The following is a 16241-nucleotide window of genomic DNA, read 5'->3' on the forward strand; positions in this document are numbered from 1 at the left end:
CATTCCCGCCTACGAGTGGTGGTCGGAGGCTCTTCACGGCGTCTCGTACGTGGGACCCGGGACGCGATTCTCCGGCCAAGTCCCCGGAGCCACGAGCTTCCCTCAGGTCATACTGACCGCTGCTTCGTTCAATGTGTCTCTGTTTCAGGCCATCGGCAAGGTAAAAGGACCAAACCCCATCCCAGTTCTTTTGACATTTTGCTGTTTTGTTTCTCTTTTTGGACAATGCGTAAATGACAGACACAATCTTTTTAATTTCTTAGAGTACAAGTAAACACAACGACAACCTTTTTCTCTTGTAAGTTTTTTACCATATCTACCCTAAATAATGTGCAGGCTGTCTCGACGGAGGCAAGGGCAATGTACAACGTGGGGTTGGCCGGGCTAACGTTCTGGTCGCCCAACGTGAACATTTTCCGCGACCCGAGATGGGGAAGAGGGCAGGAGACTCCGGGCGAGGACCCGTTGCTTTCGAGCAAATTCGGCGTTGCTTACGTCAAAGGTCTCCAGGAGACAGAAGGCGGCGACCCTAACCGCCTCAAGGTCGCAGCTTGCTGCAAACATTACACAGCTTACGATTTGGATAACTGGAATGGATTCCACCGTTTCACTTTCAACGCCGTGGTAAATAAATGCTTTTATGGAATGTGGTTTTTTTTTTTTTACTACGTACGTTCTTGTTTTAGTCTAAATGGGTTATGGGTTTGGCAAAAGTTTTAAACTTTTAATGTACTTTGGTTTAGGTGAGCCAACAAGATTTGGATGATACGTTCCAACCACCGTTCAAGAGCTGCGTGATTGATGGGAACGTGGCAAGCGTCATGTGTTCTTATAACCAAGTTAACGGTAAACCCACATGCGCCGACCCGGATTTGCTCTCCGGAGTTGTCCGTGGCCAGTGGAAATTAAACGGGTACGTATAGATACGGTCTCGGATACCGTTTTCATCGTCGGAATCTTATCGAAATCCGATTCTGGTTTATCTGTCGAGGTTGTGATGAATTGATTTCTTCTGATTATAGGTACATTGTCTCGGATTGTGATTCAGTAGAAGTCTTGTACAATAATCAGCATTATACCAAGCCTCCCGAAGAAGCTGCAGCCGTATCTATATTGGCAGGTAAAACACTGAAGTCCGGTACAATGGTTTACCAAAACCGGAGAAATCCGCTAACCAATATTTATGGTCTCTGCACTCAAGGTCTGGATCTGGACTGCGGCTCGTTCCTGGGTCAGCATACAGAGAACGCGGTTAAGGCGAGGCTGATCGATGAGGCGCCGATTAATCGAGCCATCACGAACAATTTCGCGACTCTGATGCGTCTCGGGTTCTTTGACGGCGACCCGAAGAAACAGATGTTCGGACAGCTCGGTCCCAAGGATGTCTGCACGGCTGAGCACCAAGAGCTTGCCGTGGAAGCCGCCAGACAAGGCATTGTCCTCCTCAAGAACGCTGCCGGATCGCTGCCGCTACCTCCCTCTGCGATGAAAACGCTTGCCGTGATTGGTCCGAACGCTAACGTCACCAAGACCATGATCGGAAACTACGAAGGTTATCTTTTTTTCCCACACCGTTCCAAATTCATTTGGCTTAGTTGGTTAAAAACCGAATAACCGAACCGATTCTAATCAAATAACGGTTAAACTTAATCAAACCAAATTCGATATAAAAATGAATTGTTACGGTTTTTTTTTTATAAAAAAATAGAACTTGAATGCAACTAAAAAAAATTTCAGCGTGGGGTGGTAGGATGGTAAGGTGAGAGGGACAAAGTCCCCTTACCCGAGTTCGAACCCACCTCGACACCAAATAAAAACCCATCCTGGGTAGTTCAACCGGTGAAACGGGGGCGCAAAGCGTCTGTCCCACCCCAAGTTCGAACCCCAGGATGGGGAGAGAGCGCATAATTCAAATCACGTGGCTGGCTCCCGGCCCCGGGATTAGTCTGGGCCTCGGCTCAGGAAACCCGGTTACCAAAAAAAAAAAACCCAAAAATCGATTTTTTTTTAAAAATTAATATTTGCAATGAAAACCGAAAAGTGAATTAAATTCGTGAATCAAATTCTATATATAAAACGAATGATTATAAATTTTTTAAAATCGAAATTATCGAACCGGAATAATAAAGTAATTCCTGTTCACGATATATATCATCTTTCATCTGGTTCAACACTCTCTGAAGTCTTAAGGTTAAATCAAAATTATTATTTTTTATTTTTTAGGTACGCCATGCAAGTACATAACTCCTCTACAAGGGTTAGCAGCCACTGTCTCGACAACATATTTCCCGGGTTGCTCCGACGTGGCGTGTGCGGCCGCGCGGGCGCCAGCCGCTGACGCAACGGTCCTGGTAATGGGGGCGGACCAGTCCATCGAGGCCGAGTCGACCTGAACCTCCCCGGACAACAGCAAGAGCTGGTGACCCAAGTGGCTAAAGCCGCTAGAGGACCTGTCATTCTCGTCATTATGTCTGGTGGTGGTTTCGACGTCACGTTCGCCAAGAACGACGGCAAGATCACTAGCATTATGTGGGTCGGTTACCCTGGCGAAGCCGGTGGTGCCGCCATCGCTGACGTCATCTTCGGCCGTTATAATCCTAGTAAGCGGTTCTTCTCCCGGTTCGAACCGGTCCGTACAACAATGACGATTGATTTCGATGGTCCGGTTATAATGTTTTGGGGGCATGAATTTGCAGGTGGAAGACTACCGATGACGTGGTATCCACAATCCTACGTGGACAAGGTGCCGATGAACAACATGAACATGAGACCCGACGGGGCAAACGGGTATCCGGGTCGGACCTACCGGTTCTACTCGGGCGAGACCGTTTACGCCTTCGGAGACGGACTCAGCTTCACCAATTTCATTCACCAACTGGTCGAGGCCCCACGGCTCGTCTCTCTCCCTCTCCCCCCTACCCACTCCTGCGTTTCCTCGGCCGATTGCCAAACGCTGGACGCCGTCGGACCCCACTGCGCAAACACAAACGCAGACGCAAACGCCACCTGTTCGGGGGCGTTCGATGTTCAACGCCGCCGCCGTCGGCGGTAAAGGGGTCGCCGAGGAAGCATCTGTTAGGGTTCGAGAAGGTTCGATTGGGGAAGGGGGAGGAGGCTGTGGTTAGGTTTAGGGTGGAGGTGTGTAAGGATCTGAGTGTGGTCGATGAGGCCGGGAAGAGGAAGATTGTTTTGGGGGATCATGTTCTTCGTGTTGGGAATTTGAAACATTCTTTGAAAATTAGGGTTTGAACAGAAGGCGGCAAACTCAATCCGTTGTTCATTTCTATGTGTTTTTCTCAGTTAATAATGGTTTTGGAATTTTAAATTTCCTCTTTTTTTTTTTTTATATATAACTAATCTTAAAAAAATTGATCAACTTAATAATTTTCTTTCAAATCAGTAGACAAATGTTACAAGGTTGAATTTGATGTGAACTGTTGACGACGTGGCTACTGAGCCTATATAATCAAAATGCCATGTAAACATATTGTTTTAAATGATCACAATTCACATCATCAATTACATATATATTTTCATATATTCATACGTACATACATAGTAACATATATATATATATACACTTATATGTATGTGTGTATATGTATGCATGTATGAGTATTTATATACACACGTACATATATATATATACACACACATATGTAAATACATGTACATGTTATTTATATATACGTACTTGTGTAAGTGGAATTTTTTAAACAAAACTGATAGACAAAAAGGTGACAATGCAGATTTAAAAGCCAAATTATCAAAGATTTAACGGCCAATTCATGCCGAATATGATACATTTTGTCGAGTTGTTGTGTTTTGGTGGGATTTTTCCTAGGACATTTGTATTCTCGGTTTAAATATATGGGTGGTTGTACCGAACATCTTGTCGCTAACGCAATCAGATTATATTAAATATATACCTGTTTCCACATAAAAAAACACACAGATATACCTTTTGGTTATAGGTTATTAAATTATATAATATTATATCATACATTTTTTTTGTAAGTATCTGGCCAAAAACAAAACAGATATACCTTTTGGTTGTATTTTCGGTTTAGTTCGGTTCTTTTGGTGAAACCAAAAAACCGTTTTTTGGGTTTTATCAACTTTTCTTCGTTGTTGATTCTGGTTTTAGATTTGTTTAATTCCAGAAAGTTTGTTTTTTTAATTGATTTGTCGAATTATTATCGGCTGAACCGGTCGCAATAGGTCATTAATCAACCAAACCGGTTTATCAAACATCTGGTTCGGTACGTGTTAGATCCGGTCTGACTCGAAACATAATTTCACCTCCCCTGATTAGCAGCAGTCACGTTGACGCCGTTCTTGCTGTAAAATCTCTTCGACACACATACCTAAAGCTCGAACGAAGATTTTCGTGGAAAGAAACACTTTTAATGAAAGAAAAGCAGATAGGACGAGAACCCACTTTTCTTAATCCATCACGGTTTCTTTTACTCCGTCGAATTCGCATGCACTTGAGGAAAAAGGTGTAACTCCATTCTCCAATCCAATTGGGTGCTTTTTGGTGTGTTTGCTTCCCCCCCATATGTATCGCTGAATTCTGAATTTCAGGCGGAGCGTGGCGCTGAAATTCAGGCATGGCGCGTGACGCGCACGTGGTCCCGGCGGACCCGGCGGCGGTTGTCGCGGTGAAGAAGAAGGCGCCGCAATCGTCGCGGAGTTGGGTCCTCATAGACGCTATGGGGCAGAGCACGGTGCTCGACGCCGACAAGTACGCGATCATGCACCGCGTCCATATCCACGCGCGCGATCTCCGGATCCTCGACCCGAATCTTTCTTACCCTTCTACTATTCTCGGCCGAGAGAGAGCCATTGTGTTGAATTTAGAGGTAGGTTTTGTCGTTTCTCGCCGTTTTCCCCTGCCGTAGGTGGTTTCTGGGTTTCCAGTGAGTTGAATTTATGTTTGGTTTCATGTTTGTGTTTGTGGTGTTTTTCTTTCCGACAGCATATCAAGGCAATTATCACTACTGAAGAGGTTAGTTTACTCTCTCTTTTTCTTGGGTTTGTTTTTTCTTCTCGTTGGCACGTTTTCTTCAGCAAATTATCTTCTATTTCACAGGATGCATAGTTGATTCTAATTTCATTGTTTGGGTAAATTTCTGGGTAGTGAGGGGTTTTAATTAGAATGCTAGTGTATAGAAGCTCATAATCTTTGCAGGGTTCAAATTAGTGGAAGGGCACTTGAATTGTTTTGAGAATGTGACACGGCTTTCTATAGAGTAAGATTGCATCATGAAGATCTGTATTTTCTGTGATTCCTGAGCGTTTTCTTCTCCTCGAAGTGATGGCTTGGGGGTTAGTTTGTATTGTCTGTGTATTGATTCTCTGAAGTTTGCTGTTGACTCAACCTGCTATTAGGTTTTGTTACGGGATCCATCAGATGAAAACGTTATTCCTGTTGTGGAGGAGCTTCAAAGGCGGTTGCCAGCTGGGAATGAGGCAGGCCATGTTCAGGAAGATGGGAAAGAGGGCTTGGCCGCACAAAATGATGTTGATGCTGGTGAAGAAGACGGTATGCCCCTGAGTCTTTTGCAATTTAAGTATTCAACCAAATCCCGAAAATTTCCTGTCCTTTTTTATGTTTACGTCATGTAAGTATTTTATATAAGAAACGCATAAGAATCTTGGCTGCTTGCTTGAATTTTGGTATCTGAAGTGCATGCGTATTGCGTGTTGCAACTTAGAATCTCCATTTGAATTCCGGGCACTAGAGGTGGCTTTGGAAGCCATTTGTAGTTTCCTAGCTGCAAGGACGACGGAACTAGAGACTGCTGCTTATCCGGCTTTGGATGAGCTTACTTCCAAGGTAGGTAACTCTTGTTGATTTGTTTTATTTACTGATCCATTTTTTAGCTGAATTTTCATTTTTTAGTCTATGATCAACATGTCACATCTTGTAGATAAGTAGCCGCAACTTGGATAGGGTTCGTAAACTCAAGAGTGCAATGACTCGGTTGACAGCTCGTGTTCAAAAGGTGAGGAGGTTGAGGTGGTATCTTTTCTAAGGCATGCACCTTCTTTTGTGCATCATTTTTAAGTGAAACTCACGAAGAGAGAGATGCGTTTAACAAATCATCAAAATCAAGAGTAGAAAATTATGATTTGGCAAGGTTTCGAGCTAAATATGGCTTGGACAAGTAAGCTGACTACTTACCCTTTTTTGCAGGTAAGAGATGAGCTCGAGCAATTGCTGGATGATGATGATGATATGGCAGATCTTTACCTTTCAAGAAAGCTAGCTGCTGCTTCTTCACCGGTCAGTGGTTCTGGTGGAGCCAATTGGTATCCTGCCTCCCCAACAATAGGTTCGAAGATTTCCAGAGCAAGTAGAGCGAGTTTAGCAACTGCTCGTATGGATGAGAATGATGTCGAAGAACTTGAAATGTTGCTCGAGGTTGTTTCATCATAACCCTTATTTTTTTCCCATCTGGTGGGTGTGGTACACAGCTAACGTGAAATCTAAACGGGTATCGTATATTTTTTTTTCCAGGCTTACTTCATGCAAATTGACAGCACGTTGAACAAATTAACCACGGTATTCTTCTTGTTTTTTTTTTCCCCGCTGTTCTTGCTATGGTATTAAACATACTTGACATGAATCAGCCATTAGAAATCTTTTGATCTGCGCCTGAATCTGTTAAACAGTTGTTGTTTACACAATGGTCCTGTTTTTTCATCACAATCTCGACTATGTTCAAAATTCTCTCGCTGCAGCTACGGGAGTATATTGATGACACAGAGGATTACATTAACATCCAGGTACTTCCCAAATTCCAGGAGTTAAATCATAATAAATGCAATCTTGCATAGATTAGCCCTAGCTTAAGTTTGTGATAGAACCCACCTATAACAGGCTCAATTAAATCTTAGGTAGAACTTATCCCAAAACTTAGCTTGTTGGAAGAGAGTGTCCATAGCCTTATAAAGACTCAATTGTCCCCACACATGGTCGACGTGAGACTCTAAAAATAGAGCCCTTTTAGATAGCACTGACCATGGCACTACCCGGCCTCTGGCGGGTGACCGTCCATATGTCCGAAGATTGGTCTGGAGGGATAGAACTCACCCCAAAATCCACCTTGTTAGGGGAGGATACCCATGGCCGATGTGGGACTCTAACACTTAATCGATTTGATTTTCTTTTTTCTGCAGCTGGACAATCATCGTAATCAGCTCATTCAGGTGAAGTGGTTCATCCTTCTTTCTAGTTTCAAAGATGTTTCCTTCAAGTACCCTAAAACTCGTATTTTGATTTAAGTTTTGGATACCATCTCATCAATGTCTGTCTGGATCTCGAACTGGTGCAGTTAGAGCTAGTGTTGAGTTCTGGAACTGTCTCTTTGTCCATATACGCTCTGGTGGCTGGGATTTTCGGGATGAACATCCCTTACACCTGGAACAACAACCATGGTCACATCTTCAAATGGGTACGGACCAAATCTTTAACTAGATTCTTGGTGAACCAAAAGAAAAAAAAAGGAAGAAGATGCCATTGATGAGTAACTTGGTCAATGTTTTCATCGCAGGTTGTCAGCTTGACCGGATCATTTTGCGCCATTCTTTTCGTGATTATAATGTCCTACGCTCGTTACAAGGGCCTTGTCGGACCTTGATGATCCATTATCCTTTGCTGTTTCATGCTCATTTGAATTGGTAATTGTAAAACACAGCTTAGTTTACACCATCGATCCCCCTTGCAATCAAACTTCATTTTCATATGATTATGTATATATATATATACACACGCATTTAAATAAATATTGTGGACGTCAGCAGTTGGCGTGGAGAGTTGAGGCCACACTATATTTTTTTTTAAAAAGGGTGAGATTATTTTTTTGGTTTTTTTATAGAAGATGTGTATTTTTTTTGGTTTAATTAATTGATTAATTTAATGAGCCAAGATTCCTCTTTCTTCTTCCACTAGGCGAGCAACCTCATTGGCTGACGTTGTGGGGATTTGTCCCTTCGACCACCAGAAAAATCCTTCTCCTATTTTTTTATTCGTTTATTTTTCTAAAATAATAATCACTGGGGGCGCGTGCCGTGACATTTTCATCACGCCACGACAAAATTTCATATTTCGTTATATAACGTTCCTAAATTATCAAATTGTCCACTCTCCCCCAATTTATATATATAATAGCTTACAGAATAAAGTTCAGCAAATTTCACGGTTTTAACAACTCTTTGTACTGGAAAATAATCCAAATGGAGCATATAACAATTATTAAAAAACGTATATTACAAATGCATATTATGATGAACGGATAATAGTTGTACGTCCATTATAACAAATGACATCACATGCCGCACATATTCTTTGCTTCTATTATTAGATTCTGAACTAAGAAAACCGTGAGTTGGAGACTTGAAATAAATATGCTTCTAAAATATGCCTATTAATAATTATAACTGATGTTCGGGTGGAAAAAAAGTCAAATAAATTAAAAATAAGAAATAATTACTTACGTGGATAATCGAGGCTCTGACCGGTTGAGACGGTAGTCGGTTATTGTCCCCTCATTACGTAAGCTTCCAGAGATGGCCCGTCGCAGCATCACTACCACTCGGTATGACAGCGAGGGGCAAAACAGACCTTTTACTAAACGCTGTCGTTCTCGTACAAAAAGCAATGCAGATTTCCCAAAATAGACCGCGGTTTCCCCAATCAGAGGCGTTTCCCTCGCAGAACCTAAGGGTATATTAGGTAATTTACTCCTCAGTGACTCCCTGTTAACGAGAAAAACCTCTCTCTCTGCGACACCTGTTTTGTTTCCTTTTCTTTTGTTTCTTCCTCGATTTGAAGCCGAGGAGATTTCGTCTTCCGAGAATTTTGGCTAACGAATCTTGTCTCAGATCCACCAGGTCCTGAATTCTACCCTAGATTCTGCTCTCACTCCCCGTACTTCTGTCTTTTGCCACTGATCGAATCGTAAATGCTCTTTTTTAGCATCAATGGTGGTTTTTGTTCTTCCACTGTGAGAATCTGCTTGTTTCTTCGTTTTCTGTGGTCGTGTTTTCGACTTGATTCTGGTTTCCCTTGCTTGCTTCCTTGTTTCCTTTCCTTTCCTTTTTTTACTGCCGTAAAATTTCTGCTGTTTTCTCTCTCTTTGCCGCAAACTCTATGGTTCATAATGCGTGAAATGATATCTCTGCTTTCGGAGTAGTGCTCACATCTTTTAATTTGTCCAGATATTTTTGTGCTTTTTTCTTTTACTTTGTCTTCTACTGATTTGTGTTTTTTTCTTCTTCTGGGTTTTGTTTGTTTGTCTCTGCGGTTGATTTTGGATTATATTTATTCATCAGATTTCGAGCGATTATGTGGTGTATAGACTGCTTCCTTCATATGCTTATGTGCATGTTTTCATTTTCTTTCATGTGATCTGTTGATGTTCTGTGATGAAGTTTGAAGATTCTTTCGTTTGGTTCTAGCTTCGATCTCTTCTCCCCGAAAGCTGGGAAGTAGAAAAGGCCTTGGCTTTCTGTTTCGTTACCGACACAGTGGTTCGTGGTTGGTTAACTTGTACTGCTGGTTCTTTTACCATGTTTTACTAATCGATTTGCAGACTTCTTGTTGTGGAAAGAGACAAATTCTGTGATGTCTGAGAAGCAATGAATGGAAAGGTCTTGAAGCTGGGAAACCTGGGATTGATGTGTTTGTTTGATTTTTGAAATCCGCGGATAAAACAGATCTGCAGCTTTTCGATCCTTTTGCTCTTCTGTGTGTTCAAGTTGAGTTTTTTTTTTTTGTTACCTAACTTTGCTGATTGAAAGGCTTTGGATCGCAAAGATCCTTGAAGCTGGTTTTGTTTTGTTTTGTGGTTATAAATCATAGAAATATGATTGCGTTTCACTGTAATTTCAATTTGTATCAGCAGATAAACTTGTCAGGTTTGTGAGATATTCCTTGTGTCGGTTTTCTGATTCTAAAAACTGGATACATGGCATCTATATAAGTTCATGGCCGCTTTCTCAGTTGCAGTCTTCTTACATGTTGAGACTTTATGTCTCCATAGGGTTTTGTCTTTCCACATAAGTTTTCGCTTTCCTGATTGTATGATGTCTTGCCTTTGCCAGGTTCTGTGTTCATTTCTAGCTGTTTAGCTCTATGGACTCCAACAGAGACACCGCTTAAGATTCTCTACCGGCCTATGTTACAACAGTGAAAACTTCCTACTTTTGGGTTTCATCTTGAAGATGGATAGATCAGATACTTCGGGATTTGTCAGTGGTGGAAGCTCCTTGTTTATCAATTCGGTCCTGATGCTTATGCCGAGTTCTGTCATGTACTGATTGTCATTCTGTTCGTCCGGGCATTCTTCTTTCCACTACATCCCTACATGTTCATATGGATTTGAACGAGAGCCTAATCCATCGTTCTCAGGCTACTGGCTTTCTCATTAAGCACGACAGTTTTGGTGATACAGCTCTCAGCCTGAAATGCTCCGGGAGCAGCACCTCAAGAACCGATGTTCCTAATTGTCCTGATGATGTTTGTCGGCTGGTCCTTGGTTTGGGTCCAACGCCCACTGCTTATTATTATCATGTCGGAGTTGATACAAATAAAGGTCCAGCTTCTGGATTCAGTCCTGAAGGTAATTCTATTCTTCAGCTTGGACCTCCAGCTGAGAGCATGGACACTTTCAGTGGACTTGATTGTTCATTGTCTGCATACACAGAGACTGCTGCTTCCCTTCTAAATCAAGTTGCTGCAGACAGTGGCGGTCGAGTGATTCCTGTTGTTGATGAAGGTTCTTCCTCGGCAAAGAGATCTGGTGGATATATGCCCTCACTTCTATCGGCTTCGAGGACAGGCAATGGCAGTAACCTGTCAGGGATCCAAGAATTTGTGCAGTTTGGAACCGATGAACGTTCTTATTATTCACAGTTGAGCCTCGAGCCGTCATCTCACACCGAGTTCTCTGTAGGAGCTAGCTCTGACAGGACGGCAGCTGTCCCTTTGCAACACAGAGCGAGCAACTCGAAGAAGTGCAGATTCTTTGGATGTACGAAAGGAGCTCGAGGAGCATCTGGTCTATGTATTGGCCATGGAGGAGGACAGAGATGCCAAAGACCAGGCTGCAACAAAGGCGCCGAGAGTAAAACCACCTTCTGCAAAGCTCATGGAGGAGGAAGGAGATGCCAACACTTGGGATGCACAAAGAGCGCGGAAGGAAAGACGGATTTCTGCATAGCCCATGGCGGAGGAAGAAGGTGCCGGTTCCCCGGGGGATGCTCCAAGGCTGCTCGGGGAAAGTCGGGGCTTTGCATAAAACATGGCGGTGGCAAGAGGTGTAAAATCGAAGGATGTACACGTAGTGCGGAGGGGCATGCCGGTCTCTGTATCTCCCATGGAGGCGGAAGACGTTGCCAATTTCCGGAATGCACAAAGGGTGCTCAAGGAAGTACAAACTTCTGCAAAGCCCATGGGGGCGGGAAGCGTTGTATATTCGTGGGTTGTGACAAGGGAGCAGAAGGGAGCACACCTCTGTGCAAAGCGCACGGTGGCGGGAAACGATGTCTCTTTGACGGAGGAGGGATTTGCCCGAAAAGCGTCCATGGAGGAACAAACTTCTGTGTTGCGCACGGGGGCGGGAAACGATGCGTAATACCAGGTTGTACGAAGAGTGCCCGTGGTCGGACAGACTGTTGTGTGAAGCACGGGGGCGGGAAACGATGCAGATCCGAGGGGTGTGGGAAGAGTGCGCAAGGTAGCACGGATTTTTGCAAGGCGCATGGTGGCGGGAAACGTTGTTCGTGGTGGGGAGACGTGAAATGCGAGAAGTTTGCGAGGGGGAAGAGCGGGTTATGCGCTGCGCATACCAGTATGTCTCGGGAGAAAGGGAAAGGGATGATGAACAAGACAGGTCTGATCGGGCCGGGACTCTTCCGTGGGCTCGTCTCGGCTTCTACCACGACCACGACAACGACGGATCACTCTCATCTGTCGGGAGTCAGTGTCGTGTCTGAATGCACGGAGTCGTATGAACGGAGACGGCATGAGAAAAGGCAGAAGCTGATACCGATGCAGGTTCTGGTGCCGCCATGTTTGAAATCTCCGAGGGAAGAAGGAGAAACTAGCAACGACAGCAGACGTAGCAATGGTGTCTTCGATTTCGAAATGCGAGAAGTTTCCGAGGGGGAACAGCGGGTTATGCGCTGCGCATACCAGTATGTCTCGGGAGAAAGGGAAAGGGATGATGAACAAGACAGGTCTGATCGGGCCGGGACTCTTCCGTGGGCTCGTCTCGGCTTCTACCACGACCACGACAACGACGGATCACTCTCATCTGTCGGGAGTCAGTGTCGTGTCTGAATGCACGGAGTCGTATGAACGGAGACGGCATGAGAAAAGGCAGAAGCTGATACCGATGCAGGTTCTGGTGCCGCCATGTTTGAAATCTCCGAGGGAAGAAGGAGAAACTAGCAACGACAGCAGACGTAGCAATGGTGTCTTCGATTTCATGATTCCGGAGGAGAGAGTTCATGGCGGTGGGCTCATGTCTTTGCTCGGTGGCAGCCTGAAACATTCCATTGATGGAATCTGAAGCACCTTTGTGAGAACCTCTGTCTTCGTGTTCTGTAATGTATAGTTTTCTGTCTGATTTGATCACTTTCTTGTATATTTGTTGGTTAGCCAATTGTGAACCGTTGGTATGGCCCGTATGGGTATTGGTGTTGTGGTCTGAACCATCACCTCGATGGCTCGAACCGGTCGGTTTTTATTTATTATCTTTGGAAAACGGTTGTGTTTCTGCTTTGCTTGGTCACTGTCCAAGCTTAATCAATAAACGTGGGGTTCTTGTCTTTTTTCCCTGTAATGTCAATTGGCTTTTTATCAGATATTTTAACCAAAAAAAAAAGAAACAGAATATTGTGATTTTTCGAGATTTAATTCGATTAAAAATATTCAATCTAATTTACGGAAACGCCATTGGTTTGCTACTGAGCAGAAATGGCCAAACAGAGGAAGGAATCAGAGGATAAAGGATAAAGAGATAAGGGAGGAGAGGAGAGCTTCAAAAAAAGAAAACAAATTATTTCCACACAAAAAATATATTTTATGAATAACCAACAAAAAATAAAATAAAATAATTTATAAAACACGTCATTATCCGTACGGAGAGAAGTTCTTCAAACGCCTCTCTTGCAAACTGAAACACTTTCAGAACAGCAGAAGCTCTTTTCGTCCTCACCAGACAGCAACTATGGAGTTCCATGGAAACACCAATCAGAGGATTGCTATGATTTCGGCTCATCTTCAACCTTCTTCTCTCACTCCTCAGGTTCTCTCTCCTCTCTCTGAAATCTGAACCCTTGCGTCTTACCCACGTTACCTTCTCTGCTGCTTCAATGGCTGCCTTCACATAACCTGATACAGATCTCGATCTGATTAGCTAGGGTTTGTGATTCTTGCTTACCATGCTCATCAAGATTCGATTTTTCTGTCCATTCATGAACCCGCATCTTTTTTGATGTACTAATGCCATGGCGTCTTCTGTTCATAAGAGAAGTTTTAAGCCCTCTTATGACTAAAGTGAATCAAATTACCCCTATGTCTTGATGATCGATCAATAGATAGAAGGAATTTCGGTCTTGGGGCGAGCAAACTGCAGAGCGAAAGGCGGGAATCCTGGGTTTAAGGTAGCAATTCTGGGAGCTGCAGGTGGAATTGGGCAATCACTGTCTATGCTTCTGAAGATGAACCCTCTTGTCTCAGTGCTTCATCTCTATGATGTTGTCAATGCCCCTGGTGTCACAGCCGACATCAGTCACATGGACACTGGAGCTGTTGTAAGAGAATTCAGACATATATATATATACACAAAACAAAAATGGGTATTCTTGAAATGATGAACTTTTTTGTCTCTCTGTTTGGGGGGTCATAAGGTTCGTGGATTCTTGGGGCAACCTCAGCTTGAAGATGCACTTACAGGGATGGACCTTGTGATCATACCGGCCGGTGTGCCGAGGAAACCCGGGATGACCCGTGATGACCTCTTCAAGATCAATGCCGGAATAGTCAGGACACTCTGTGAGGGTGTGGCCAAGTGCTGTCCTAACGCCATTGTCAACCCGATCAGCAATCCAGTCAACTCTACTGTTGCCATTGCGGCTGAGGTTTTCAAGAAAGCTGGGACTTACGATCCTAAGAAACTTCTGGGAGTTACTACACTCGATGTCGCGAGGGCCAACACTTTCGTGGCATGTCTCTGAAAATCTTGCTCCATCAAACCGCTGTTTGGTGGTTTTGTTTTGGCAGCAAAAAACTTATCCAAGATCTGACATTTTCTAAGCGTTCTTGAGTAACCCTTTTGGCTGGATTCTGCAGGCAGAAGTTCTCGGCCTCGATCCCAGAGAAGTTGATGTACCAGTTGTCGGAGGACATGCCGGTGTCACAATTTTGCCCCTTCTATCACAGGTGCATATACATGAGATACACACAAGGCTTGTTCATATCCTTCCTCGGTGCCATTAGCAGCTGTTAACTTGACGGCTTCTTCAATCTTGTCAGGTCAAACCTCCTAGCAGCTTCACACCTGCAGAAGTCGAGTACCTTACAAACCGTATTCAAAACGGTGGAACTGAAGTCGTGGAGGTAAAACTTTCAACAATTCAGACACGTAAAAATTCTCCCTTCATCTCTCTTGATGATGCTAGTATCTGAGTTCGATCCACATGCGCAGGCAAAAGCCGGGGCTGGATCAGCGACACTGTCAATGGTAAGCAAACTCTGTACACTAGTCTTCCTCTTCACCCTTTTTCAGGAATTGTATCAATAGCATGTGAAAATGAACAGGCATATGCCGCAGCAAAGTTTGCAGACGCTTGCCTCCGGGGATTAAGGGGAGATGCAGGAGTCGTGGAGTGTGCCTTTGTAGCTTCGCAGGTTCATAATCTCGGTTTCTTCCTTCTACGAGCTCTGAGCTCTTCTACGTTAACGTTTCTGATTGTTTTCGGTAACAACACCTCAGGTCACAGAGCTGCCTTTCTTCGCAACCAAAGTACGCATTGGCCGTGGAGGAGCAGAGGAGATCTACCAGTTAGGACCTCTAAACGAGTATGAAAGGTAGAAGCTTTTGATCAGACCCGAGAAGTTATCAGACAAACCAGTTTGATCATAGGATCAGTTCTCTGACATGTAAGGTTCTTGATCTTAAATCTGCAGGATCGGTCTGGAGAAAGCAAAGGCAGAATTGGCCGGAAGCATTCAGAAAGGGATTGATTTCATCAGAAAATGAGTGAGAAGACCAATTAAAAATCAGAGAGAGATGATCATACATACCCCCTTTGTCTACATTCCCAGCTTGTGTACTCTTTTTAACTTCCAGTGTGCTAAAGCTTCAACATGAATGAACCCTAACTAAAAATCACGGGGCTTTGTCCATGATTTACAAGCACAATTGCTTCTTTCAAATCCTAAGCCATATGAAATCTGAAAGCCAATGAGTTCAGGAAACTGACAAGCATAAACATGAAGATAAACGATGGAAAACAAGTAATCACAGCCACTGAAGAGGAAGATAAAGGATCAAACTTTCCATTCCGACAACTTCCAAAACTCTCTCTTGATTAATCAGCGTAAAGCCCTAAAATAAACCCAGAAAAAAAAACAAACACTTCAATCGATAAATTACTTACAGAGATGGCTTTAGGGTTAGGGGGATTGGCCTCAGGAGACGAAATCAAAGCCAGCGAAGATGGCAAAACCGTAAATAGGAGGAGAAACAGAGCTCCAACACGAACCAACAATCTTCGATCCATGGATTGAACAGAAATCAAAATCACCCTTTTGAAAATAAAACCCCATGATCTATACGAGATAATAAAATAAAAAACCCTCGCGCCGATTAATCACAAAGCTCCGAGATATGTAATGGCATAGAAAGAAAATTCGAGGCTCGAAATTTGCTTGTATGAAGCGATGTCCGTATTTATTGCTCCTGCGCAGGGATGGTTCTGGTGGACGTTCTCAAGGAAAGAGGTGATGACGTGGACAGCATCCACCAATGAGAGTGTGGAGGTTGACGTGGCGAGCGGAGAATATCCGAGAGGTCCTATCTGTGGGGCCCACAGTCCGGACACTCATCTCAACCAATAAGGAGCCAGCCAACGGACGCAAGGCCGCCACTTTCCAGAGGAAGAAGACGATTCACGTAGCCAAAGCTCAATCTTCCACAACAATGGCGGCCACGAGGGGGAGA

The 16241-nt window shown here is 43.8% G+C and overlaps 5 protein-coding genes across 14 annotated transcripts in view; all 5 read left to right on the forward strand.

The window, feature by feature from the left end:
- Positions 1-3325, forward strand: part of LOC104799559 (beta-D-xylosidase 4) — a 3687-nt gene extending 362 nt beyond the window's left edge. The window contains 9 exon segments of the mRNA XM_010522154.2: positions 1-160; positions 337-624; positions 744-913; positions 1023-1120; positions 1202-1552; positions 2224-2376; positions 2379-2600; positions 2697-3008; positions 3011-3325. Coding sequence (XP_010520456.2) covers positions 1-160; positions 337-624; positions 744-913; positions 1023-1120; positions 1202-1552; positions 2224-2376; positions 2379-2600; positions 2697-3008; positions 3011-3249 — 1993 coding nt within the window. The 3' untranslated portion in view covers positions 3250-3325.
- Positions 3326-4366: 1041 nt separating this feature from the next.
- On the forward strand, positions 4367-7760 carry LOC104799566 (magnesium transporter MRS2-2). Of its 2 annotated transcripts, none has more exons than XM_010522173.2 (12): positions 4367-4502; positions 4588-4865; positions 4982-5011; positions 5395-5548; positions 5748-5842; positions 5937-6011; positions 6203-6430; positions 6527-6571; positions 6751-6795; positions 7189-7218; positions 7344-7463; positions 7563-7760. In XM_010522173.2, exons 2-12 carry the CDS (start codon positions 4614-4616, stop codon positions 7647-7649), a joined length of 1161 nt encoding a protein of 386 aa, XP_010520475.1. In that variant the 5' UTR covers positions 4367-4502; positions 4588-4613; the 3' UTR covers positions 7650-7760. The 2 variants fall into 2 exon arrangements, with proteins under 2 accessions (XP_010520475.1, XP_010520469.1); XM_010522167.2 differs by having other exon boundaries at positions 4370-4502; positions 5721-5842.
- A 768-nt stretch (positions 7761-8528) lies between these two features.
- LOC104799580 lies at positions 8529-12845 on the forward strand. 9 transcript variants are annotated; one of them, XM_019201015.1, is made up of 4 exons: positions 8534-8901; positions 9603-9767; positions 10114-12140; positions 12487-12845. In XM_019201015.1, exons 3-4 carry the CDS (start codon positions 10385-10387, stop codon positions 12582-12584), a joined length of 1854 nt encoding a protein of 617 aa, XP_019056560.1. In that variant the 5' UTR covers positions 8534-8901; positions 9603-9767; positions 10114-10384; the 3' UTR covers positions 12585-12845. The 9 variants fall into 9 exon arrangements, with proteins under 9 accessions (XP_019056569.1, XP_019056560.1, XP_019056563.1 ...); XM_019201018.1 differs by having other exon boundaries at positions 9603-9660; XM_019201024.1 differs by lacking the exon at positions 9603-9767 and having other exon boundaries at positions 8529-8901; positions 10114-11963; positions 12289-12845.
- A 291-nt stretch (positions 12846-13136) lies between these two features.
- LOC104799628 (malate dehydrogenase 2, glyoxysomal-like) lies at positions 13137-15410 on the forward strand. Its single transcript, XM_010522258.1, has 9 exons — positions 13137-13322; positions 13615-13830; positions 13927-14241; positions 14369-14458; positions 14552-14635; positions 14724-14759; positions 14837-14926; positions 15012-15106; positions 15206-15410. The coding sequence occupies exons 1-9, from the start codon at positions 13245-13247 to the stop codon at positions 15276-15278; spliced, it is 1077 nt and encodes a 358-aa protein (XP_010520560.1). The 5' UTR covers positions 13137-13244; the 3' UTR covers positions 15279-15410.
- Positions 15411-15961: 551 nt separating this feature from the next.
- The window catches only part of LOC104804563 (soluble inorganic pyrophosphatase 6, chloroplastic-like), a 2054-nt gene continuing 1774 nt past the window's right edge, over positions 15962-16241 (forward strand). The window contains exon 1 of the mRNA XM_010528871.1: positions 15962-16091. Within this exon, the coding sequence (XP_010527173.1) occupies positions 15962-16091 (130 nt within the window). The remainder of the gene's footprint in view (positions 16092-16241) is intronic.

Source organism: Tarenaya hassleriana, unplaced genomic scaffold (assembly GCF_000463585.1).
Source record: "Tarenaya hassleriana unplaced genomic scaffold, ASM46358v1 Cleome10, whole genome shotgun sequence".
Taxonomy (NCBI): domain Eukaryota; kingdom Viridiplantae; phylum Streptophyta; class Magnoliopsida; order Brassicales; family Cleomaceae; genus Tarenaya; species Tarenaya hassleriana.